We start from the raw sequence: 27152 nt of genomic DNA, 5'->3' as shown, positions 1-27152 counted from the left end.
CTAACATTTACAGTCTTTTGTGTACAGGACCAGGTACAGTCGCAGGGAATGGGTAGGATGGAGGAGGTGGGGGGGAAGCTGAGGAGGAGAAGGCTTATGAATGATCTGCATCGAGTGTTCTCAGCATTGAATCGTCTGATCAGGAGAAAGACAGGATGATGCTAAGGTCTGGCCTTGGGGAATATCTGCCCTTCTCCCCACCCAAACCTATTTTAGCAAATCTTTAAATAGAGGGAGATGTTGGTTGGTCATTATAATTTTGCATCTGCTCTTTCAGGATAATGGAAGTCATCTGCTCTTCATTATATTGCAAAAGTAGTTCATGGTGACTTAAGGAATTTTCCTTAGAGCAAACTACAATAGACAGCAGGGTTGAGATGATGCTTTTTTTCAGTGCTAGCAGCTAGCTTTGATGTTTGAACATCATTTAACTGCCAGGCCCCCACATCAACTGAAAAACAACTCCAGTGAGGATGGGGAAACTCCTGTGGAAAATGAGGTTAGATGAAGTAACAAGCTGTGTTGGTCCCAGAAGCCTGCTCCTCCCTACAGCCCTATATCACTCTGAGAAGTGATGCATTGCTGAAGACCAGGTGTTGTCCCACTGTGATCTGTTGCGAAGTAAATATCTTCTTTAACATTGGCTGAGCCTGAGTTGTCGTAAAGCAGAACGTGATATTTCTGGGGTGAGAAATGAATGTTGTTTGTCTCAAAAGATAATTACAGCCCAGGACAGGGTACATGAAATCCTGATCTTTAGCAATGAGTATTATATATTTGGTTTCAGAATGCTGAACTGTACAAGCTGACATCGGAGCAGTACCATGAGGCAGCCACCAATGCTGAGCATCGCATAAAGTAAGAAGCCATTTTTTTCTTTGCTTGTATTTTATAGTACCATCTGGACATCCTGCTGGCTGGAGTCTGAGGTTACTTTGGGCTAAAAATGCCCAGGCCTCTACATAACTTATTCTGCCTGCCAATGTCAAAACAGGGTCGAGCCTTGAAATGCAGGGTTTCTTTGAGAAGAAAAGTGCGAATGGGGAGGCTGGCAGCTAGAAAGTCCTAACTGAATTAACAGTTTCCAGACTGGCCATGGCAGGTGTTGGGACTGTTTTTGCATATCTTTTTGCAGTGGTTGCACCCCAGATGCTATATAGCAATGACCTAGTACAGTGGTCCTTGACCTCTAGTCTGTGGGATGAATCTAGCTCAATAAGCCATGTTGTTTGGCCTTCAGGCTCCCTATGAGTCCAGGAATTTTGCAGTAGGGGTGCAATGGCAGCCTTAATTGCTGTGGCTTCCAGAGCTGTGACAGTTAATGCTGCCACTGTTCTGGACCTGTGGGGAGTCCTGAGGACTGGGTGCCGTGGTCTCACACACAGGGCTTAGCCAGCATATGGAGTCTTGCTGTGGCAGGGTCTGACATGCATGGCTGGGCAAATTTGTGGGGTTGCACGTATGGGCTGGGTCCAACCTCAGCCGTGGCACCGGGATTGGTTGTACCACTTATCTGACCTATGGGGCTGGAAGCTGAGCACCATTGATCTAGTACCTAAGAGCAGGGGAGTGAAACTGTTTCATTGTCCAGACATGAGAAATGCCCAGGCTAAATAACTGAACATAGTAAATGTGGTGACAAGCAAATTCCACTGAACATCCAACTTCAGTTATCTTGAATGTTTTTAATAACACTGAAATGCTCTTTGGTTCTAAATTACATTTTTTGGCCTGGCTTAGAGGTCTTGTAAAGTGAATGTCCATTCATTTTATCATTGAAGTGGTTTTCATGTCTAAACTTCTTTTTTTTTTTTTTAATATTCCAGTAGTATTTTCCAGCTTATTATTCACATACTGTCCAAGAAAAAAATACACTTTTTGTGAAAATTCTTTATGATCGCAGAGTCTGCAGTAATTGTACTGTTAAGCAAAGCACTTGTGAAACTGAGCTATAAGTAAGCAGCCAACATGCAATAACTAGAGTAGCAACATATACTGTCCATTTGGGCTGGGTCCAGGCTGCGCAATGCTTGTCCACATCAGTAGATTATACAATAGCAATAAGTATGTAAGTGGAGTGTGTGGTATATTACACCGTGTGTTTCTTTTAGATTATGACTGGCTGCCAATGCATCACATAGCCTGTTATAATTTTTCACTCTTGCTTGGACAGCCAGGCAGTAGGTTGCCATGAAGACCAAAAATCAAGGCAGCTGACAGACTGCCTACATTCTCAGAGGTCTCTCCTTAGTAAAATCTAAGCTGTGTTATTAAAATAAAATTTATAGAACCGTAATAAAGGCCTGACAGTCTTTTCTTCAGTTGTCTTGGTATAGCAGGGGGTGTTGTATTTTTCTGAGTTTGCTTCCAGAATTGTGTGGCCGGTTGGCAGAGTGTGTATAACAGTGATGCATTCATATGTATTAGGACTTTTTTTTAAGCACTGTGTTGAACCTCCTATTATAATAGCCCTAGGTTGCATTCCCTGGGGTTCATTTGGTCTATCTGCTGTTCTTGCTATGCTGCAGGTGTTTCATCTAGTAATGTAGCCTCAGTGTGGAGCAGTTAAGATAATGGAAAGGTATTAAATGATTGTGCTGGGTCTCAGGCAAATGTTGCAGGGTTGTTGAGGTCCCTCCCTCTTTTCTGTGTGGCCCTGCTACCAGCCAGTATAACTTATTTTTAACATAGCAACCTGGCCTTTCTTGTAGTACATCCTTCTGAAGAGCGCACAGGCATCAGCTATTATAAATAGATGCTTCCAATGGGTTTGAATGGAAGGCTGCCCTCCTGAGATCAGATCTCTTCTTTGGCTTTAATGTGTTATTTCTCTTAAATTCTCATTTCTATCTTTAAAAGGGAGCTTGGAAGTTGGTGTCATGCAGCTTTGAAAGTTGAGAAGGGGTATGGCTGTGTAGGGCTAGTGATTGAGGGAGAAAGAGTTCCTTGTATTTTTTACTTGTTTTGAGTGGAAACTCTTAAAACAGGGGTGGGCAATCATTTCTGCTGGTGGGCCACTTAACGAGTTTTGGTGAGCTGTCAAGGGCTGCAAGGTGGCCCTGCCCCTTGACAAGCACATCTTGAGACCAGACATCCCACCCCTTAACCCCTGACCTTTGCCACCAGAAGTCTCTCCCCTTTCCCCTAGAAGTACTCCTTTTGGGAAGGGGGTTTGCCATCTTGGAACTGGGGGGAAAAAAACAAATTATATTCTAAAAATCAAACATCCACAATAACATATTTTAATTTATTTAAAAATATATTTTTGTCCTCACTTGTATGCTTGCATTGTCTATATAGAGGTGATTGCATAATAGCTCAAATGAAGTCTTACTTGTGTATATTGTGGGGGATGTGGATGGGTGCGTATGGTAGTTGTAGGGGGCTGTCAGGGTGTGTGGGGGAGGATGTGGGTGGATATGGGCTTTATGGGGGCAGTGGGGTGTGTGGAAATGGAGGGTGGCTGGGGGTGTGTGTGGGTGCATATGTGTTCGGGTGAGTGGGTTCATGTAGCAGTGAGTGGGGCTCCCCTCAGAGGCACAGGGGTGTGTGTGTATGGGGGGAGTTTGTGGGTGGGTGCGGTGTGTGTGGGGAAGGGTGTGGCTGTGGGAGGTTTGAGGGTATGGTGGCTGTGCATGGCAGCCCCCCATGTGTCCCCCTGAGCCAGTTACCATCTGCAACAGCCAGAGCCTGTGTGCCCTGTGGCACCTCCCTGTCACTGCCAATAGTGTGTAGCCTCAGCCCGCGTCACACCTGCTCTGCATTGCCTGGCTGTGGCATACCTTGCTGCCCTTTGCCATCCTTCTGGCTGCCACCGCTGCTGACCCCAGCTCCATGGTCCTGCAGGGACCCACGTGTACAGCCTCAACCCAGCATACCCTGCTGCTGCTCTGGACTCACCTGCCTAGTCTCAGCAGCAGTAGTGCCAGGCAGAGATTGTTGCTTGGCATGGGGAAAAAGTGGCCCCTTTCCCTTGCTACTGCCAGGCAGTTCTTGGTGCAGCTGCCTGGAGCCAGCACTGTGCTGGGCTACCCTGTGGCTCTGCTGCCATCACTGCCACCTCTGGGCTGTACCGTGTGGCAGTGATGACACTGCAGAGCAGCCGCAGGGCAACCCAGGTGGTGGTGATGGCAGTGGAGCTTCAGAGCAGCCTGGGATGGTGTGGGGTCTGGGCGACTGCACCAAGAACTGCCTGGCAGCGGCGAGGGGGAAAGGCTGCTTTTCCCCTACACTGAGCAACAGTTTCTGCCTGGTGCCACCGCTGCTGAGTCTGGGTGGGCGAGTCTGGAGCAGGTGTGGCATGCGCTGGGTTGGGTCTGTGCATGCGGGTCCCTGGTAGTACTGTGGGGCTGGGGCCAGCAGCCGTGGCTGCTAGGAGCTGCTGTTGCCTGGGCTGCCTAGAAAGGCAGTCCAGTTGCCCCAGCCCTGCTGCATGCCCAGGGGGTGGCAGGATACACCACAGCCCGGCGATGCTTGGGCCGGGTAGGACCCAGGGACCTCCACGGGCTGGATCTGGCTTTCTGGCTGTATTTTGCCCACCCCGTCTTAAAATCAAAAGCAGTCCTGCTTTAAATTCCATGCTGTGTGTTGGGATGTGCCAGTTGGTAGATGTTGGTGTCATGTATTAATTGTACTGACCATTTGGCTTCTCCCTGCAAGTTAACACTGTATGTGTTGTGTGTATTGCTATAATAACACCAAGTGGCCCGGTTTAGGATTGGGCTGGACATTGTACACATGTGTGAGAGTGGTTTTACCATTCAAGAGTAGGACAGAGCTGTGTGCTTGGTGGAATGAGGGGAAAGTTACTTCTGACTTTACTGTGGGCTGAAAGGTTATGTGCCAAGGTCCCCTTATCAGGCACTGTTTGTTCATTGCTGAGGAATGCAGAATCTGCTTCCTCTTAACCCTTTACCCTAAGGATCCATGCGCTTGGTGAGGAAGAGCCAAGTCAAAGGAGCAAGTCATGATTCATGCTGTGTGATGCCTACAGTTCTTGTCCATCTGCATCTCTGGTGGTAGGTCCACCAAGCTGGGCAAGCCAGTTGGAGAAACTTAGGTAAGAACAGACTGAAACACAGACACAATTATACAGGTTTTGTGCCTGAGTTGGGAATAAAGCTTGGTTTTGCCAGCCGTGTGCACAGTGTGCATGACCGCAGCTGATCCTGCACCTAGAGGCAATGGGAAATGGGGTTCTCCTTGCCTCAGAGAGGAGCTCTGTTCCCATTCTGTGAGCTTGCTTTGCTCATCCTGCATCAGTCTGTGCTCACAGTGGGTTGCTAGACTGTGCCTTTTCTATGCACTGAGACCAAGTTGCCCGCAGTTATTTTACCTTTTATGAGGCACCTTGCTGGAATTTGTGTCGTCTTACATGTGGTAGGGTGGGGATGAAACTGGTGCGTCTCTCCTAGTGAGAGATCTCTGCTTTTTGTAGCTTGTACACAGCATGGGGAGAGAAGCTTGAAGCGCGGGCACAGCTTCCTCAACACTTCCTGGCTTCTGTGGTGTCCCTTTTCCCCTTTCCTCTCCTGACATTTTTACTGCCTGCAGCTCTGTGCAGCTGGTCAAGGGGTTTCCTTAGTATTTATGCAGCAGTTCACATATTCACAGTGCTGTACAAAGACCTTCACCAAGGAATATTCAATGCATGAGAGAGGTAAGTAGGTAAGCCTCAGTATGTCCTTTGTACAGAGGAGAGATGTGACTTAGGCCACACAGTGACACAAGCATCTGCTGTTGCTTGCTGTTGGGGACAGGATGCTAGGCTCAGTATTAATGTCTGACCCTGTGTCACAGGCCTGACCACTCATTTGAGCTTAGCCCTTGCCTGTTCTGCAGTATCTCATGAAGTTGGCCCTTTTTCTTGTTTGTCCTGAATTGGATCCAGCTTTTATCTTTTGCCCAGGAAGAACATTCCTAGCAACAGGAAGCCACTGAAGATGGGTAGCTCTTGGCACCTTCAGTCGTGTGCCCTGGTTACTTGCATGCTACGGTGGCTTGGAGAATTGCCACGGACACAATGTCTCTCTAATGTTATTATAATTGCTGCCTTTTATTTATTTATTTATTTTTTGGTTAGCCAGTGGAATTAGTTTGGGGCCCCAGAACTTTTTTTTCCCTCTCCTTTTGGTGTTTAGCAAACTGTGCACATCAGTAACTACCCACAAAAGAAGCAGCCTGTAAATAAAAGGCCAGTGCTCCCCACCCTTCACTTTGCTCCACGTCCTTTTCTCAGTGCTCAGGGAGCCATGACTCAGACTGGGTTTAGAGAAGACAACTTGTTAATCCCCTCCCTGCTACAGAGAATAAAATGGCATTTCATTCCAAGCTCTATTAATGCTCTCGCTCCGGGGATAAAGCAGGACTCCCAAAAGGCAGTGGCCAAATTTTTTTCTTCAGCGTTGTCTTTGTCTTCTTTTGAGTGTTACATTTAGATTAGCTTCTGAGGATTAAATGTTATTACAGTGCCTGAATCTGTTAAGGGAGAAAAAAAAATCAGTAAAGAGGTTATGGCTTAGTGCAGGCGCTCCAGACTTATCCTCAAAGTGCTGGTTTTTTTTAATTTTTCATTTATTTTCTTTTATCAAGTTGGACTTATCTTGTTTTTATTATTATTTTTTTTTAAATTTGGAAGCAAAAGTCGGTATGGGTGGGTGTGGGCGCATGGCGCTCAAAGGTAAAGCTGCAGGAGTGGGGTGGGGTGAGGGGATTAAGAAGTTGTTAAAAGATAAAATTGTTTTGGAGCTGAATTTCCCTCCGAGATCTCCTTATGGTCGGCTGAACTCTCTCTGAAGCAGCTTTGCCTGAGCCCTGTTGCTTTGCACGCCATGTGGAGAGGACTGCAGATGCTTTGTGCTGTTATCAATGAGTGTTTAAAGAATGTGCCTTCTATTTTTGTCATCCTGATAGAGATCAGTCTAGAATACACAAGACACCTTTCTTCCTGGTAGACTCTCCACTAGACTTACTCCATAAGGGACCTTGTATCTCAAGAGTTTTATGTAATGGTCCTTGGATCTTTAAATCTAATGGATACAAGTATTTAAAATGGTTATATTTGAGAAGTTGACAAGTGGCAAGTGTCTGTCTGGGCTGAATATGAAAGGGAGATCTGCACCGACTCAGCATGGGGGTGGAGCCAATACGTCCTAGGTACACGGTGAGCTTGGAACTGAGAATTTATAGCCAAGTTCAATACTCATGAAAGTGAGGGTCTTATTAAATTTCACAAGACTTTTGAACAGTGAAAACCTAAATTGGAAGGGGTGTCAGTGAACAAATCCTAGAGAAAACTGCTGACATTTTTCCTGGGTTCTGTAGCATTTGGGAAGATTAAGAAGATTGTTACATGGGGTTGTTACATGGGGATATTCTGCTTGCTCGTGAACCCTGGAGCCGGACACGGGGTAGTTTAACTAACTCCAAGCATTTCTGCTCAGAGGGGACTGCATGCAAGGCTAGAAGACTGAAGCAGATATTACATTGACCATAATGAAACCCAAAGAGAAGAAAAGAGGAGACACGTCCTTCAGTCAAAATTGCTGTGGGATTTCTCTCTCACTCCTGCATAGAAAGGACCTTGCTACTTTCCTGCCTCCGGCCTCCCTCCCAGCTTAGGCTTGTCAAGTTGCTTCTATTTTGGCCTTTGTTGATTCTGAACCATATACTTTGATCTAATCTACCTACCAAAGGGACTCCTTCTCAGGCTGGCAGCATAGTGTTATGTTTGCAAGCCTGGTTTGAACTAAAAAACTGGAGTGCTATTGGAACTGGCTCGTAGGTTACATGTTTTGACAAAGTAGTAGCTAGAATGTGTAAGTGTTGGAGTAGATGGTACAGTGTTGGCTTTAGTGCCATTTCAGCAAGCGTGAGTCTTTAGAAACAAGTGGTAATAGCCCTCTGCAATGGAGCTGGAAATGGTTTTGTGCCATTTACACTCTCACTTATGCATTTTCCTTACTGGTTCAGGAAGACCCATTGTTAAACAACTGTTTCCAGCAGTGCATTGATTTCAGGACCCGGCACTCAGACAATCTTGGGTGATTTGTAAGGGCTGTTTTCTATTCAAAGGGTCCTTTCTACTCTGGGGCTGGTGTGCTGTGAAGAAGGTTGCACAGGCTGGCCTGGGATTGCAGAACTGTTCTGTTTGGCCACCTTTTATTCTTCCTAGGAGTGATTGTTAAGTCCTTAAACAGCTACTGCCACAGTGAAATTTTACCTGATGTGATGATTTAGCTAAAACATACTATCTTTCCACAGTTCTTGGGGACTGTCTAAATAAAAGCCCCTCCTGTTGTGCAGTTCACTGATTGTCCCAATGCAGCATTGGCAATATTGTCTCCTTGTGATGACAACTGAAAGCTGGTATGATGGAGCTAAGCTATACCTACAGCCCATGCAGATTAGTCACTGTGAACCCAGCATATGATGACAGTCTCTTTTCAAATGTGTGAAAGGTGCTGTAGGCCAGTGGTCTCCAACCTTTTTAAGTAGATCACCTTTGGCACTTAAAAGCAGGTAAGTCTGTGGGGTGGGCAGGGGGGCAGATTCAGTAAGAGGGAGAAAAAATTATTTGGGGGGTGCGCCTCCCGAGCAGGTAAGTCCCGCCTGGCTGGGTCCCCGCTCAACTTACCCCTGCTTCTGCCTCTGTGGCACTGCCCCTCACTGCAGGGGCCTTGATCTAGCCCCTGCCCCTTCTGTCCCCCACAGATTGACCCGCTGGGGGACAGGCACAAGCACTCAGCTCCCCACCACAGCCTCGGATCTACCATAAGAGGCTCCGAGTTCTACCACGAGAGGCTCCGAGATCTGCTGCTGGATCAAGATCCACTGGTTGGTGACCACTGCTGTAGGCGGTAGAACAGCTGCAATAGTGGAGTGTCAGGGGCCCTAACAGGCAGCCCAGGCTGGGCTAATTGTCTCTTTGGGGCCACACTTGCCTGGGGGCTGTGATTGACAGCTCTGCCTCAGCTACTGATCCAGTCGATCACTGTTTGTGCCTCACTATTGGCTGCTGGAAAAGCAGCCTCCCCCTTTAGTTCTGCCTGTGGCACAGGCTGCCAGCCAGCCAGCAGTTCTGCCCTGAAGGTCTGCTTTGGTAAGCCTCTCTAATACCAGTTTTCTGGTTCCCGAGCCTGCTTCACTCTGTTCCTAAACTCCGGCTTTCTGGAAATTGCCTTCAGATCTGATAACAGGCTCTGACTCTTGACTTGCTTGACTTTGGCTTTGGCCCCGGGCGTACCCTGACTTCAGTTCTGACTTTGGCTCATACTGACCTTGGCACTGGCTTTTGATTCTGAGCCTTGACTCAGACTGGATTTGGTTTCTGATTCATATACCCTTGTGATTTAGTGCCTGCACTCCCCCAGTGGCCTAACCACTAGGTTACACTACTGATGATCGGGTCCATATAGGGAGGAGGTGTCAAGACCTTCATGAAGTGCATAAGGGCTTTTGTATTGGCATTAATATGGAAGTTGTTTAGCTGTTCTGCCTCCAAGTAGCATTTTGAAACCCCTAGATTGATGGACTAAGGGACATTGGCAGAGTAGACTCTCATCGGGGTACATCTCTGTACCTCTGAAAGCTAAAGTTAAAAGGGAACTGCAGATGATAGTTTCCAATGCAGTTACATATGTCTGGCTGGCAGATCAAGTTTTCAGGAAGGCACCAGGCACTTCATCATAAAGAACAGAAGTGAAAATGGAACCAGAGTACTGTCACGCTTGGTTTGGGGATTATGCGGTGAGAAAGCAATTGGGCAGGAGCAAGAGCTCTTCAGGTTTCAGGGTATTTCAGAACTCATCTGGGTGGAGGTTACTCATCTGCTGTGAAGTGAGGAACTTCTTCAGCCTTCGTTTCCCTCCTTTGGGAAGCTGCCCTGAATATTGATTCATGACATCCATTTGGCCTACAGTAAATGCCTGTAGTTGGCTTTCTGCACATGTCCTGTGCTGGGGGTGGCTGCAAGGAGTTGAGTTTTGAAGCCCAGGTTATCGGGAGAAGCTTTTCAAAAAAGAGTGGTGAATTAAAGATGTCAGAAGCAATAATGCCTGAGAAACCACTTGTTACAAGTGAATTAATGACTTGTTTGCTAATTAGCAGCCCGAGGCAAAGCTGAGGTAACACTCCTAACAATCTGGTCATTAATTCAGTAACAACTGATTTCAAGGGCACTGTTGCTATTTTGAACAGTAATTGTATTCATGCTTCTGAATTATATGCTCTGTGAGAGATGCTTATATTTATTACTGAAAGTCAGATTTGTCCCTTGGAGCAAGGGTGGGGTGATGGGAGGGAACAATGTCAGTAGTACTAAAGAGAACGTGAGGGGGCAAGTACTGATGGACTGAAGGTCAGAGCTAATACTTCACTGTAAGCCCACTGAATCCCATTCTTTTAGGAGATAATGGGTACAGCACAATATCTGTACACAACTTCTGGTGGCGCTGTCCCTAGAGACAGCCTTCCATTTTGTCTCTCCAGAGATCAGTGCCAATGCGGCTAGGTGTTCTTGGCAGATAAGAGGCACTTAGTCAGGCAGCAACTTTCCTTTCATAGCTTTGGAGCATCCTAGTCCAGCGAGCATCACACATTCATCATCCATTATAGAATTAGATTTTTTTTTTTTCCAGATAAACCCTAGTACAACCAATATTCTTCTGCTGCACTTGGTTTGAAGTCCTCTGGGCCCCATTGAGACTGAAACCTTGGGATTGTAACCTCACCTAGGCCCCCTGGAGATGGGAAGTGTGAACCAATATTTATCTGCTGCAACTTCCAGGGGTCCTGAAAGCCTTTCCTGCCTGCCTGAGGCATGTTTTCAGCCACAGGCCCACACTAGTTTGACAGACCTTCTTAGTGTGTCCGGGGTGGTCTAAGTGCTCTTTCCTTAGAGAGAACTTCTCAGCAGCTTGCTCATATGGCTGGAACTTGCTCTGTCACTAGCAGCCGAAGGAGAAAGAGCCTGAAGTCGTCATTGGTCCCTTTTAACTTTTGAGAGATGCCTTTGGTGTCTGTTTCAAAGCATATGCTCTTCTCTGAATTAAAAACTGTCGACCGTGTTATTTTTACAAGAATCTCTTGGATTCTTTAAAGGCATCTCGGGGCTCTGCTGCTTGCCAAGACCAAGGTATGAAGCTTTGCATTTCTCCTGCAACAGTAGCATTACCGGCACTTAAAGGAGTAGGTGTTTGGTGCTGATGCTCTTCCTGCTGGGTCAGTGCTGAACAAATTGCACAGTGTCGTGCAAGGAGATGCTGTGGTGCTGAAGACATAATTTACATGAGATATAAAACTGAAGTTGTTGCTGCTTGAAAATGGTGCTATGGATTCTTTTAATAAGCTCCAGAATCCAACCTGAATTTTAATTGGTACAGCTGCGTTCTACCTCCATAAATTTTCTTCTGCAGCTTCAGTAGACAATGATCTTCTAGCGTCCTGTGAACATACCAGTGTAGCTGTTAGCTGTGCTGCCCACCCTGGAAGCATCTGCATGCCATTTGGGGGGTACCTTTTACTCTAGAGGGCTAGTAAAATACCTCATGGCCCTTCAGGGTGAAAAGTACTGCTTGAACACTTAACGGTGGGGGTAGCTTTACAAGAACGGCATTGTGGTGGGTCAGTAGGGGCGCTCCTGCGTTGAGCCACCCACCTCACTGCACCCGACCACCTTCCAGGCTCCGAGTGCCTCCCTAGGGGCGCCTCGCATCTGGCTGTCCCCCTTCCTGGAGCACACTCGCTAGTCTGGGGGTAACGTGTGCTGCCACCACCCTGAGAAGGGACTGTCTCGGCCCTGTGTCCTCAGGGAAACACAGGCCTGATAGTCCTACGGGTACTTGACCCAGTACAGGCACTTGGGGCACTTCCCCAAGTTGGGGGTCAAAAAGAAAAATCTCCCTTAGTCCATAGACATAAGGGGCCTCTTAGGCATAATTTAGGCCCACCCCTCAGTAAGTCTCCTACATTGGTCCCAAAGGAGAACTGTATTGATTACAGGGATAGGGTGAAAATAGGGTACAAGATAGAGCAATATCACAGAAATCTCCTAGAGCAAAACAGTCTGGCTGAGGTAGCCTTTTGATCACGTATCTGAGTTACTGCCAGCTAGATATCTAACCAGATCTCGAATAGCCTACTCACAAGCATCATCCTGAGGCTGTTGGAGATTCCCTGTGGAGGCAGGCCATTCCCAGCTCATGAGCTATGGGGGAGAGAGCCAGTTTCTGATGGTAAAGCTCCTAAGTCTGAGTCCCCCACATGGCTGCTGCCCCCCTCCTCCTCCTGGGCAGTCTTAACTTATATAGCCCTATGACCTCATTCACCTGGTCCAATGGAGGCCAGCACCTGTTGGCTTTTGGCCAACCAATTTGAAATACATCACTAGTTGCCGGGCAGACTCTAGCCTACCAGGTAGAAGCCCCTCACCCAGGTAGGTGATACCAGTCACGTAGGCAGAAGGAGCAGGTTTCCCCCCTCCCTCAGGAATGTAGCCAGCTCAGGTTACCTAAAGAGATAGGGTAAAGGTATGTCTCCTCTGCTGGACTCATCCTAATCACATTGTCACAGAGCAGAGATTTTGGGGAGAAACAAAGGTGGCTTTCTGCCACAGGCATCTCTGTGGCAGGCTGATGGTAGTACAAGCTTTTTCTGTAGGCGAAACATAATGAACCTTCCTAACTTGTTTTGCAGGTGTAATAAATAAGTGTGGTTGTCTTTGTTTTTGGGGGTTTTTTTAAAACCATCTTTTAGCTTTTTGTGTTGTAATTTCCAAATGCACCTACCAGTCTAGCAGTCTCCCAGTAGTTAGCTATTACCCAAAGCACTGCAGCTTGGATCACTGCAACCCTCACACTCCAAGGGCCAATAATACCATGGGTGTGGCAAGCTGCATGTAGTCCATTCCTAAACTGCGATGTTAACCAGGTTTTAAATGTTGTTGTTTATCTTCTTCTTTAAAAAATCTCCCTGCTCAGGTCACCTGTAGGGCTGTGTTTTATTTTGGAGGCGGTTACTGCTTTTGCTATATTGCTTTTCTGCCTTGTGGGAGCTCAGCCAGCTTCTTCTGATTCAGAGAGCTCCTTCCAGCAATGGGGGTCTGACTCATTCCTTTTTGGCTTCCAGAGGCCATTTTGTTGCTAACTTTAGACTCTTCATCTTTGCTAGTCAACCTCAGGAGCGTGGCATTTTTGAAAGAAATGGTGTGCAGTGTTCGTAGGCAGGAGAGCTGGTTCTGTTAACTTTTATATCTCCTGGCAAGGCATGAAACAGGCTGTAATTTTCCTTTCCTTTTCAAAACTGGCAGAGTGCCTACCATTATAACCAGTGAAGAATTTGTGTCCAAATGTACATTGGAATTGCCTGTCTGCCGAAAAAGTCTTTTTTCTGTTGCACCATGCCACTTGCCACCTGCCAGGCTGTAGACATTACTGGAGTTGCTCTGAATGCATGTGACCAAAACAGAAGAAGCTACCGTCAGAGCTGTCCAGGGGCATCCAGTGATGAAACGGGGAATGGCAAGCTGCTTGCGTGGAGTGTGGTCAAGAGAAGAAGACAGGAGGCCGGTCGATGTAGGACCATGCCATCCATCTCTACAGAGAAATCCCAGTTCTGTCACTGACTCCTGCATCTCAAGCAAATTGCTTAACTTTATCACCGTCAGTTTTAGCATCTGTAAAACTAGGAGAATAAACTTCTCCTTTCCCCTTTGAAATAATCCGTTCTAGAACTATGTGGTTTAAAGCTATGTAAATGGACCAGATATTCTTGGGTATTTAACGACAGACTCTTCATTGCATTTCTGCTCTTTTTAACTTCAGGTGCCCTCTTGTTGGGCAATGCCATTTTGTGCCTTCAGAGATCTGTGTGGCAGAATAGACCTTCTTGGTTGATGGGTTTCTGTGACCATAACGTGGGGGTGACAGATTTTATGCTGACAGTTTGTCATGATGTTTAGACATTTCTGTTGACTTTTTGTTCTTAGTAGCCAGGTTTTAAATGCTCTAGACTTCAGAATGACTCCTGTTGTGATAGGGAGGGGAGGAAGAGCAGGATCTCAAGTAGAAAGGGCAGAGTTCATCTGAGCACACACGATTTGCTGTGGAGATTGGCTGTTTGGCTTGCACCTTGTAATCACAGTAAGATTTGAAATTGGAAGTATATTACTCAGTGCTTGTACAGGATCATCCAGTCCTCCAAAGTTCAAAGGGCTTTACAAATGCTAATTAAGTAAATAATTCTGTGGCATGGGTAAGACTACCTTCACCTGCTGCTGAAATGCAGTGGTCTTTGGGGTGGGATGTAGCAGCTGTTTGATGATGCAACATTGTATATGTCATAGCAGATTGGGCTGTGGTTCTCTCCAGCCTTGTATCCCAGTCATCTGTAAGACTGTCCAAGCTTGATGCTTTGAGGGAGGAGCCCCATGAAGTAATGTTCATGAACATGTGAGGATAAGCAGGAATTTTTTTATTTCTAATACCAGTATCACATAGGTGATTCCATGTTGGTGCTGAGGCATGCGATTTGGTTAGGTCATCTTAGTAAGGGTAAGTGTAATGTTGAATTCTCAAAATTAGAGGGAGAGGACCAATTAAATCTTCCCCTCAGTTTTCTCCCTTTTAATTCTAGCCATGTTACTGAACTGACAGTCTGGGGCAGGTAATTCCAGAGGCAGTGGAGAGGTTACGGGGCTGGCTGTTGCTGCATTCAGATGCAAAAGGCCACTGGAAATTAGCTTCCTCAGCTGCTTTCTCTGTGGTGACGAGTTTATTTCTGAATGAAATAACTAGAGTTGTCTTTAATTTTCTGCTGTAAATGTCAAAGATACAAGAATCAGGACAGATGGACTCTTTCTATATACTGTGTGGTGTATCCCTCCAGAAATTTTTTTTCCTGACGTGTTAAAGAGAAGCCATTAGTGACAGGCAAGTAGCACCAAAGGGAGAATGCAGTTTTCCAGGTCAGTTAGCCACTTATGGGGTTTTGTGCAATACTGTAAAGCAACACTGCAGTGCGAGACCAAAGCACTAATGTGCTTACTCTAAAAACAAAACAAAACAAAACCTATATTGTACCCTGTATGCCCAAGCACCCTCTTCAGCTGTTATACAAGTCACCAGTGCAGCTCAACCCAACCTGTCTCCTTCCTGCTGCTGTGGAGGGTCTCTGCTGAAGGCAGAGCTGTGGCTGTACTGTAGCATTGGTATACCAAGTTAGGTCATTTTAAAGCCGTCAAGCCACAGCAGCATGGATTCAGCCCTAGCTGTCCACCCGATTATTCTCTAAGGTTTTGCACCCCACAGTGCTGCTTTACCAAGACTGGTAAAGTCCCCATGCTGCTTTACCAGGACTGCTGCAACTATCCGAGATAGCTGCTGTCACAACACTTTATGTGCAAACTTCATCCAAGGCACTGCCTGAGTAGATGCATTTCAATGTCCTCTAGATCCCTTTGGTCTTTATCCCAAACTCATCTTCAAGTGCAGGATAAAATCCAGTGTGAATATTTCCCCCTCAAAGTAAATGAAGCAGCTGCTTAACTTGTGGTGACACCTTTTGACTATGTCTAGGGGCGCTGTAACAATTGACGGCTTTGCTTGGTGTATATAACCAGTAGGACATTTCTCCTCTTTACTGGTCTAAAGGTCTGCTACCCCCTAAAGTGTTACTACTGTCTCTCCACCTGGTTAGTGCATTTCAGTTGCAGGAAAAAATAGCAGAATTTTTTTTTTTTTTTTTTTTTTTATGTGTATAGATAATTTGGGGCATTTTCAGGATGGGAGAACATGGGAGAAAAGGAAAGTCCACAGTTCTTATTTAAATTGATGTCCAGCATTGGGAGCTCTATCTAAGAAAGAGGAAGGCAGGGTCTTAAACAAAAGTTTAAAAGCTTGTAAATCTGAGGAAGATTTTGATGGGTGTGTGCGCACACACATACAGTTTGGACAGGGACTATACTGGCCTCCCTTGGCTGACTGGCTGGCTAGATGTAGTGGCCATTTTTTACACCAGTCTTTCAAACAGAATCTTTTTTCCCCCCATCATTGGCTTAGTAACTGCAGCATTTACAGCTCTATTTTTTTGCTAAGTTCAAATTTAAATGGGGCTTAAATTCTCCAGAATTCTCTGTACCCCAAAGTAACCGGAAAATCCCCCCTCCCACTCTTCAGACGTCTGGTGACCTCACAGGCTTTTCCTTTCCTCTCTAGCCCTGGGGTGGGCAATTATTTTGGGCGGAGGGCTTCTTACTGAGTTTTGGCAAGCCATTGAGGCCCGCTTGACAGGCAGCCAGGGGCAGATGAGTATTTATATGCTAAATTTCTGAGGGGCCGCGCGGGCCGGACAGAATGGCCTGGTGGGCCGCATTTTGCCCACTCCTGCTCTAGCTCATCCTTGAGATCAGGTTTTCTTCTCCAGATCCGGGGGGTGATTTCCACCTGCACCTCCAACTCCTCAATCAGTAATCTTCATCCAAAGCAGCAGTCAGTGCTTTGCTGTAGCCCATTGCTCTGCTGTTTTCTGCATCTGGGCATCTCTGCTCATGGGGTCAGGAGCCCCAAGGATCTTGCCATTAAATTGTCCCTGCAAGAGCTGGTTTTCTGTGAGCGTGCAAGCTGGGGAAGGTGCAGTGTTACTGCTTGATTAATCAATAGACATTCAGTCCAGCATTCATTTACTAACCCAGAATTTATGGTGGAAATTCACTCAGCACCTTGCTTTAACCTCCCAGATGCTTGACACTTCTTCAGTAGCTTTATATCCACACAAAAAGGAATTTGCCAAGATAAATGAACGCCACCATTGACTGGAGCAGCTGTTACCTGCCACTGCTAACCAGGTAGGAGAGGGTTAAGGAGAAAACCTCTTCTGAGCTATTAGATTGGCCCTGACTAAGATGAATGTCTAATTCACTCCCAGCGTCCTTACTGCTGCCAGTAATAAAAAGCTTGCTTCACATATTCACCCCACTGCAGACGTTTCTCTTAAATTAAATATCAAGAGGACATATAATAGCACGATTCCACGCCAAGCCAATATTATCAGATTGATGTCAGCAATGATAATAGAAGAAGGATAAGTTGATGAGATTTCATTTATTAAATAAAGTAAAGGGAATACACGGAGATAGAGAGGATTTGGTAACTCTGTGTGTCAAAATGCAGCGAGATAGCTCTCGCTTCATGCTTACCTCAAGGGACGGCAGAGAGAAAGGTACCCTTTGTTTCATTTAAGAAAACCTCTCCCTTTTTTCCAGACAAAAGCCTGATTTAGCTTACTCAGTGGGAGGGGGAGAGGAGGAACTGAAATCCTGGATTTCATGCGTGCACAGCCTTCCTTCCCATTGGACAGCAGAGAAGCAAAGGTTTGTTCCCCCCAGTCCGCGGAGAGAGGCATTGCTAACAAGTGTGTGTTTATTTCTAGTATTCTTTTTTTTTCCCACCTGTTGACTTACCCTTTGCCCCATAAACTGAGGGAATGGGGAATGAGTACCTGTTATTGGTTTAGCCTCCCCCATTTTGGCTCCTGTTTCTCTTCCTGATGTATTGTCTGAACCTCATGCTTCCCTCTCCAAGGGTGTTGCCCAAGCCCTTTCCCGCCTGTCCCTGTTTAGTCTCTGTAGATGAGTTGTACTTATTGGTTTCAGTAATGCTGGTGAGAATTGCAACACAAGAGGCTAAACAAGGGTGAACAGCCTAGATTTCTCTGGGACACATGCAGATTTTTTTTTTTTTTTAAAGAAAAAATATCTTTTCTTTTTAAAAGCACAAGAAGCCTGTGAACTTTTTGTCAAAGTCCTAGATGTCCTCTATCCCTTCCGCTTTCCCCTCCCCCTGACTACACCGTTCTTGAATGTGACTCACCAAGAGCAACCCAGCCAGAGAGGTGATGATGAGACCACAACCCTTCTCAGAGAAGTTGAGTACAGCAAATAAGCTCAGGCCAGAGGGAGCAGACATTTGTCCAAGGATAGCCCTTAACCCAAGCTCCAACTTCTTCAAAGACCTCTTGCATTGGGTTACAGAGATGCTTGCAGTAGGATGCCAGTAGGTGCCATAAGCTTGACTCCCTCTTCCTGAGGTTCAGACTCACCCATGAGCAGGGCCAGTGATAGAGTAGTAGGGTAGTTAGACATGACAGGGTAGCTCCTGTGGTTGGGGTGGGGGTGCGTAGGTGGGCTTCACGCAAAGCTTAAGTTTGAAAAAATTAGTGTGGTGCAACAATTTGAAGCTCAGTTGTCTGGGCTGGGCTGTGTATTTCCACTCCAGTCACAGCTCCCCTAGATGTAAGGGGCGTGGGATAGAGGGACCTCCAAGGCACATCCAGCGTGTGAGCCCTCAATGAATCTTTACTCAAAGTAACTGGTTCAGATCTATGATTGTCACTCTCCTTCCAGACCTGCTTTGATCAGTAGTGAAATGTTAATTATCCTGTTCCTTAATTATCTGTGGGCACCTGATGGATGGGAGAGTCCACGCCAATCCAAACTATGGTTTCAGTCCCTCTGCAAACTTGGGAAGATATTATGAGATCAGGTGTTACACTCATTAAAATTAAGCTTTCTGTCACCTTCCTAAGAGAGGAGAGACCCTTTAAAATGACAGCCATGTCCCGGCCTAAATGCCAGCTGCACTGATTTACTTAAATAGGTTTAGAAACCAATTTTAATTAAGTCGGCGCAGTTTGCTTGTGAAAATGCTTGTAAATTGGTTTAAGATTGTGTTATATTGATAATCAACTTAAACTAAATCAATATAATGCAAAGTCAATTATCAATATGAACCTGTTTAGTTAAATTGATGCAGCCTTGAGTGTAGATGAGGGCCATGTTTTCATTTTGAAGCAGAGTTAACTTACCGAAGCTAGAGTAAAAGGCTTATTGTGACTCTGGCTGGAAGGCAGTTGCTGGGCAAGCTCCCATCTCTTGAGGCTTTTCTGTCATGTGGTGGCAGATAGCTGCATTATCAGTTCCTTTACCTTTTTGGTGTCTGCCACTTCACACACATTGGCCTGCTGGTGCTTCAAGGGGAAAGGCATTGGCAGTTCCCGTAACAGCTTCTGGCTATAACTTAACTTTCTGATGCATTTCCTGAGTCCCCTGGCACATCGTGGGCCAGAAGGTGCCAATCCTGCTGTACAGTTTGAACTATCAACCTTGTCCTGTCTTTCTGTTAATCATCTTCTGTGATGACAGGTGCCAAAAAAGGTACAAGAAAGGAGCCAGCAGTTAAGGACTTGCTGGCCCTCCATTTTTAGAATGGCAAAGTAAAACCCAAACACTGTCCTACGAGGCTACAACTGCTAGCCCACTATTCAGCTCAGATGAGTCTAAGCTAATGATTTTTGTAGCCTGTTAGATCTATCTCCTTTCCTGCCTATTGCATGAGTTGCAAAATACATGTTAGTTTAACATGCTGAGTTAAAAACCCAATTTAAAAAGTCTTAACTTTTCCAATGAATTGAGGGATTTGGTGGTATTTCCAAACCCGGTATTGTTTCCAAGGTCTCATGGAGTTGATTAGAATGATATTAAAATTTCAGTGATGGAACAAAATGCCAATCTTATGAGTTTGTGAAGCTCCCTGCAAGTCTCCTTCCATTCCAGTCTTTGAAGGCTTTTAAAACTTTTGAGAACGGGTGTTCCATAGTCTATAGAACAATAACTAATACCCTCCCTCCTTTGAGGATCTCGCATGGAATATACCCGTACTTTTTCCTTTTAAAGATTCTAGTGATTTGAGGAGAGAGGGAGACCCTAAAGTCATTGACTGTGACTGATTCAGCCAGCAATGTTGCTGCTCACTTTCTGCTGTGGCTGGTATGTGAGGCATGTTGTTCCTGATAAATGCTGGAGCTTTGCCCCTGAGACTTGGTGGTTGTGATCAGGGCTGAAAGAGCACTTGCTGGAGCATGTCCTGGTAATGTTCTCTCAGAGAAGCAGCCAGGTCTTTGACTTTGAGAGGACAGAATGTTTTGTGCTCATTGTACCCTGCCTCCTTCACACACATGCTCATCCTAAAAAAAAAAAAAAACCAAAAAAACCCCAAAGAAACCAAACATTTGTGTAGTCTGAATTCTCCCCCTGTCCTCCAGAGCTTTCAGAGATCCTGGCTATGATCAAAAACTTCCAAGAATGCCCAGTTTTTAGCGTGTTTTGCCCAATTGGAGACAGCACTCTCAAAGCATGGCTCAGCTATGCAGAGATGTGCTGTCTCCCTGCCTTATGTGGAGAAAGTCATAATGCTGCATTGGTGACACTGTTTTTGTTGCTGTGGAAACAAATATGATGTCATCACATGTGGTACAGCTTGTCTGTAGCATCAAAGCACCCTGGGAAGAAGAGAGGTGCTCCGATTTGAGCATCAGACCTGTGTAGCAATGCAGGAAATTGTAGGGAAGGGGAATGGCTTTGTGCTGTGAAAGGTTGCATCTGAGACTGGGCTGTGAAAGGTTTGTCTCTCCTCTAAAGTGTGGCCTGGCAGCTATTGCCAGTTCCTTCCCTTGGTGTTTGCCTGACTGTAGCTAATCACACTCTGTTTAGTATGTTAGAGCTACTGTTGCTGGTGATATTTTAGCATGGCCTTCCCTGTTGTTGGTATTCCTGCTGCTAAGTTTATGGATAAATGGCTGTTGGCTAAGAGCCAAGTAAGCCTAGAAATTGTCTACTTTTCTCTCATCACTGAGAATCATGGTGCCCTTTGCAAGCGTTTAACCACTGTTAACTTACTGGAGAGTAAGGTGGCCAGTTCCACAGGGCAGTAGACGCTTTTCAGATTATTAAAGGTTCTTTCCTTGGGGTGTCTGAGGTTGCTGGTTCTACCTCCTGCTCTGCCCAAGATTCCCAGTGCAACTTGGGCAGTCATTTAACTTCTCTGTGTCTCTTTCCCTCATATAAAGGGGCTAACACTTCCTAACCTCAAAGGTGGGTTGGTTGTAAGCCTCACGTTTGCTGAATGCTTTGAACTTTTCAGCTGAAGGGCGCTGTCCATGGTATTGTCATGTTTGTGGTTAATGTTCCCATTCATTAACTGGCTTTGTGAAAACTTTTGTTGGGGAGGAGGGGGTCTGGGGCAAGCATTAGCACCTGTTGGGGAATTGGTAGAGTTGCTGGAACGTGCAATGATTACCCTCCACAATGTCATGTTCTTGTTGTTCCCACATAGGCAAAGGAACACTGAACCTGTCTGTGCTGGGCTGCAGTCGGAGATCTTGAAGTGCTACCAAGCAAACAAACATGAAGTACTGAAGTGCTCGGAGCTGGCCAAAGAGTACCAGCGCTGCGTCAGTGCAGCTCGGAAGGTAACGGTGACCTCATCTCCGCCATACCCGGCTGGTCTTGCTGCATGGCATTTCCTTGTGGGAGGTTTTTCTCCAATTTGCTGTGGTTTCTGAAAGCAGTGTGGCCCATGGGACCTCATGAGTGTTTTGATGCAGAGCCCTAAGCTCTTCCTTGTGCCTCCACAGATGTTGTAGAACTGTTCCATTGGACAGCTCTACCTGGTACCATATTTTGGTGCTCTGCTTTGACTGGGCACCTAAGCATCATGTCCTCCTGGGTTTCTGCTAGAATTCTCATGCATCTTTCCCCAAAGCTCTCAATTTTTCTTCTGATTCTGGAAGTTTGTAAGTGCAGCTTTTGGGTGGCAAAGTCATTTTTCCAATCATGACACTTTTGTTTTTGAATGACCCAGGTGGATATATGTCTACCCCCCAGGACAGCCTCCCAAAATTACAAAATAGGGGCTAGCTGCCTACTGTTGCTGTTTAAAGCACTCTCTTCTGTAATTGGCCAAGATGTTTCCTCTTGTGGAATTAGCAGCCCTTCTGAAAGTCATGCCATTTGGAGCTTCTATTGAATAAATTGTAGTTGCCCAGCAGCTTGCAAGGATTAGCTTGTTATTATTGAAACAAAATCAAGAGAGCAGGGGGAAAGGGACACTGTGGACCAGCTTCCAGTGGAAATTCACACTTTGCAGTGTGAGAATAGTCTTGGAAACGGCATTGGGTACGACATAAGGTGCCCATGAGATTTCCTGAACGTGAGGGAAAGGGAAAGACAGAAGTGTGAACTCTGCTGGGTGGAATATAGTATGTTCAAGTGTCCTTCCAGGTACAGGACCAGCCTCTCTAACTGAGCAGTTCCTTGAAGGGCATCCTGGTTGTGGCGATGTGGAGTTGGGGGCAGGAATACGGCCTTTTAGGAAACAGGAACAGAGTTGATTCTCTTGGGATCTTTAATGTGACAGGGACAGGCTGGGCCTTTTGAGGAGAGAGCCTCTCTTCTTTGCATTAGCATTGTGAAGAGAAGCTGCATGGCTGATTTAAGTATAACATGAAACAAGCTGCCAGCCGGCTCCCAGAAGAAGCCCCAACAGAAGGAGATGGGAAAATTGTCAGGATACATTAGACCAAATGTTGTTGCAAGTCCTGGTGGAATTTTTTTTTCTTTCCTGTTTACAAAGAAGGTCTTTGTATGTCTGCAAATCAGCAAGGTTAAAGCTGCCAGGGAAAGGGCTTTTCTCTGATATCTTTAAAGTCCCCAGCTCCCAGAGCGCACGGTTTCTTTTTCTTTCTCGGCTTTAAAGGAAAGCAGGGCCTGTGCTGCTGTTGCACAATCCCGGCCCTCTGTTGCTGTGTGTGGAACATGGTGCATCTCTTGCCAGTCTCCGCTAGCCAATGCTTCTCTCCTTGCCTCCTGTAAATCAGGCTTGTAGCCTTTTCAGCAGAGTATACCTTTAGCAAATGCATTTACCAATACATCTTTATTGCAAGCAGTGCGGGTGGAATGTGATTACCAAAGAAGACAGATTGCATTAAACTTCAGCATATTCGCAAGCTGCAGCTCCAACCCGCCTGAGAAAGGTGCTGGGAAGCTGCCAGCCCTGAGCCCCAGCCTGACATTATTAAAGAGTAAATTGGAAGCTGAATGACTGGTAACAGCAGAGGGCAGTGAAAGATCCTATTAACTTGGAGGCTGGTTGTGTTTTTTTGGCGTGTATTTGCTTTATAAACCAAATACCTGGGCTATTTTAGTTTTCCAGAGACTCATGTGAACAGTGAACCTTGCTGGAAAGTTTCCCTAGGTGTTGTGGAAATCTGTTAGAAGGAGCTGCTGACAGGGTACTGAAGCACATATTGCTCTGATATGCTGCGGGCAACGGTAAGGTGGCAGAAAATCTTTTCTATACATATTAGGGTGTTGAGGGGAGAGAAGCTTCTGCACAGGTAACTGAGCTGTGAGGTTAGATGCAGACATCAGAGGGGTCAGAGAACACCCAACGAAATACAGCAGCTTCTGGGGCTCTCACCACAGGTCACCCTGCTAACAGTGATTAGGTCCACTAGTTTAGCAGGTCAGAACAACCAATACTTACTACCTCACTTACCGACTGTGTAACCATGCCACGAAGGAGTATCCCAAAATTACCAAGGAAGAAAAGGCTGTGGGTCTGCTTTTTTTTCTTCATCAGTATCTTGTACCAAATAGCCAGCAGCCTAAAGCTCTCCTGCACATGCATTAGATTCAACTGGAGAGATGCGTGAAAGAAGGAAGGGAATCTCTTGATTCTTATACTGTCTAATTTTCCTATGCAGGAGGGCATTGGAGGCCCCCCTCACCTGCACCCCCCACCAGGCTGGTCCTGTCCAGGTGATCCCAGTTCACATGCATGCTAACATTTTGCTTTCTTTAGTGCCTTTCACCAGAGGCCTGGTGCGGAATACAGTGAAGTTTTAATATAATCGGTCTGCTCATCAAATGTCGTTTAACAAAAATAATTTCTGAGAATTTCCCATGGTGGTGACAGGAAGGAGACAATGGTACAGGCTCAGAATTTCTTTGCCTCTCCTGTTTACTCAGCCTGTTTTGGCAAGTGCTTGTGTGCTAAGCCTTTGCTGGGCCCAGTGAGCCCTTGGAAGATTCAAGGTAAAAGTTAACTTCTGCAAGGCTGAGATGACTCCCACAGAGTACGCAACACACCTGCTGTGTGTTGAGGAGCTGTGGGGAGAAGGCAACATATTCTGTGCAGGTCCAAAGTTTGGACTTGTGCTGAAGCAACTGGTTGGTGGGGAGGAGTACGAGGCAGCAGCAGGGGCTTCCGGACACTGACCCTGAAGCAGCGTTGACTGGGCCACAGTGACCTACAGTTTGCATTCAGCAATGTGTCCTGGGCCCTATAGTGTTCAGTATGAAGCGGGTGCAAGGAAAAGGAGTCCCCAGAGAGGTCTTTTGCTGGCAGGAAGAGGGATACTGTTCATCTCATAAATCATGTCAGAAGTGAAGGGGAGAATCTCCCCTTTTAGCCAGAGTAGTCAGTAAGCCACAGAAACTCCCTGGTCTGCCAGGTCATGGAACATTTGGCTCTTCTTTCCTCCTTATTGGCCAGTAAGGAAGAAACTAATAGGCAGAGGTTGATGTGCAGAAGTGTAACAGGAAAGTCCCTCTACAACAGCTTTACCCCAGACAACAGTCTTCACCGTTATATATTTTTCTGGACAAGTGTGGTAGTTCTGGTGTATTCTCCATTGAATGCTATCTAAGGGCTTGTCTATACAGCAAGGTGAGTGTGCCCTAAGCTAGGGTGTGCATTAGCTACTCTCCATCCTGTGTTGGCAGATATACTCTTGGTGTCTTTGAATTAGGGACGCTTACTCCATTTGGAGTAAGTTACCTTGCAGTTGGCATATACCAGGTGTCCACCAAGGATGATCTCATGAGGTCCCTTCCAGCCCTAAACTTCTGTGAAGTAATGTATGCTGTAAATGTGCACCCTTGTTCATTCCCCACCAGTCTTTCTCCTGTAGACAGCCCCCTCATGCCAAGTTTAGAATCTGAGCACAGCACAGACTCCAATAAGCCCTGGCACACCTCTATTATGGGAGCAGTTTCATCCTGAGCCTGCTGGGACTTACTTGCAGGTAAGTAAGTACAAGCAAACCACTCTCCATTAGTCACCATGATGTCTCCTGTTTAATTTGGGGGCATCTGTCTTTTTTGCAGGAGTCTGTTTTCATATCTCTGCAGATGTTCAGGCAGAGCATAAAATTGCTGCTTTTTAGACCTCAATAAAAGCTGGGATAATGGTCCAGCTGTGGGAGGGGCAGCTCCCATTGTGTGTCTTCAAATTGTCTGTAGTTTATTGACTGCAAGTTTCCCCAGAAGCTACTGCAGCTTGTAGACAATTAGAATTGAAAGTCGATGCTGCTATTTCCCCCAACATTTTCTCTCGTACCAACAGGGGGGCAGTGGAAATCTGGTTAATTTGTTTCTTGGAGCCCAGGTAGAGAGATACGTGCCTTTGTGAGCAAAAAACCTTTATATTTTTATCAAGTCTCTGGGCACCATCCTGACTTAGACCTCCTTCCTCCCTCCCCTTTTCCCACTTTTCAAGCTCTCTGGTCTATTTTACTGCTTCTGTGCTTCCCTTTTCGATGAAGTTCTCTTTGAATATTTCCCCTTCCCCTGCTTCCCAGAAGGAGATGTATCTAAATATCACCTGCAGTTTCAGTTGGTTAATTAGATGATTTTCTACCCAATTTGTTATATAAGCTGCATTTTATATGATGAAATCTCTCATCAGCCACCATATGAAAAAGGCATGACCCCTGGTGATGGCATAATAACAGCCAAGAGTGAGCCTCTGGCTCTTAGGCTTATTGAATTGTACTCTTTTCCCTCCTTCCAGTGTTCACAGAAGACTCCGTCCCTGCAAATGGTGTTATTCTGTACCTCAGGCTCCTGTCCCACTGTTGTCTTTCTCTTGTGACATTTTGGCTTGTCTGTAGCTTGTGGCCTGGCCACAATACTAACGGCTGAGGCCTCGCACTAATGTCATTCAGTAGGAACATGCCACACATCCATCTTTCTTTGTAGCTAATGTTTACATATAGCTGTGCAAGTTCATATTTCTCCCTCACCCTTTCCTTTCCTTCTCTGTCTTTACACTACATGCAGAACAGCACTAAGCAGGCTATGATTCTGCATATGTAAGCATAGGCCTATAAAAGTCTCAGGGCTTGTCTACACAGGGAAGTTATGCACCGTAAGTTTGAGTGTGAATTTACAGTGCACTAGCTTTCCCCTGTGGACAGTCTGAGTGCACACTTAACAGTGAATTGTAAATTCACACCGCGGTTTATCACTTGCAGTAATTCCCAGTATAACCAAACTCTTGGAGAAGTCTGTAGTTCTTCCAGGTCACTGAAATTCAGCGAGGCAGTTGGGCTTCACACAACTTTGTAAACTGTGTGTTCCTCTTTGTGCTTGCCAGAGATCTCTGTGGATAATCTGTTGTACATAACTTTTCATGCCATTCTCCTGAAGGCTTAGATCCTGTCTAACACATACATCAGGGCACCCTGCCTGTGCCTGAGGACTACCTCTAATTTGTGGGCAGTGACCCACATTATCACTAATGAGAAGGCGCAGCCTGCCAAGGTGACTTTTGTACAGTGTTCCATCTTGATGGTGCATTTCCAGTCAAACATTTTGGACCCAGGTAGAGCATGGCATGCTGGGCACTGTCATCTTCAGAGGCTTGACCTCTCTCTTAATAGATTCAGCTTTAGGATGCATTGAATAATCTCATGGACTGCATTTCAAGCACCTCTGACAGCCTAAAGGTACTTTTATTCTTTCTACATAGCTGTTTCTGTCTTGAAAGAGGGCAAAATGCTTTAGAAATTATTTATGCAGGTAGGACTTCCTGGATGGAATGTGTCTAAATCTAGCATAAAGCGTTGGAAGAGGAAAATGTTGGCCAGGAGTGCTGGCATGTGAGGGTCTTTTTTAGCAGTCTTGCAGGGCATTGCAGCCCTCTGTTTGTAAAGTTTAGTTCAGGAGAGAGACATGCCAGTTTACTTCAGGAAAGTCAGAGGACAAAAGGGAATTTTTTTTCCTGTTTGTATTCCAGTCTGTAGTTTCAGAGAAGTCTGTGTTTCATACCTGACACTTAAAGCACTTGGCCACATCTCCTCTGGTACTTACCTTTGCCCACCTTGCCCTCATTCAGAAACAAATGGATCTGTAAAGTTTTTTTTTTTCTTGCTTCCTCTGTAAAATCAGTTCTGTTTTTAATCTTTCTCTCCCAAACCTTTATTTGTGCAAACACTGTGGTGATAACACTATCAGAGGAGTTTATGACTCAATAAAT

General features: G+C 45.8%; 1 protein-coding gene across 4 annotated transcripts in view; it reads left to right on the top strand.

Moving 5' to 3' along the window:
* Positions 1 to 27152, top strand: part of CHCHD6 (coiled-coil-helix-coiled-coil-helix domain containing 6) — a 144466-nt gene that overhangs the window by 79586 nt on the left and 37728 nt on the right. For 2 of the 4 annotated variants that reach the window (XM_019536824.1, XM_019536825.1), the window contains 3 exons: positions 788 to 858; positions 17258 to 17365; positions 21165 to 21300. In XM_019536824.1, coding sequence (XP_019392369.1) covers positions 788 to 858; positions 17258 to 17365; positions 21165 to 21300 — 315 coding nt within the window. The remainder of the gene's footprint in view (positions 1 to 787; positions 859 to 17257; positions 17366 to 21164; positions 21301 to 27152) is intronic. The other 2 variants (XM_019536826.1, XM_019536827.1) reach the window with 1 other exon arrangement.

Source organism: Crocodylus porosus, unplaced genomic scaffold (genome assembly GCF_001723895.1).
Source record: "Crocodylus porosus isolate Cpor-Errol unplaced genomic scaffold, CroPor_comp1, whole genome shotgun sequence".
Taxonomy (NCBI): domain Eukaryota; kingdom Metazoa; phylum Chordata; order Crocodylia; family Crocodylidae; genus Crocodylus; species Crocodylus porosus.
The sequence above is the reverse complement of the archived record's forward strand: the minus strand, read 5'-3'. Positions and strand labels throughout refer to the sequence as shown.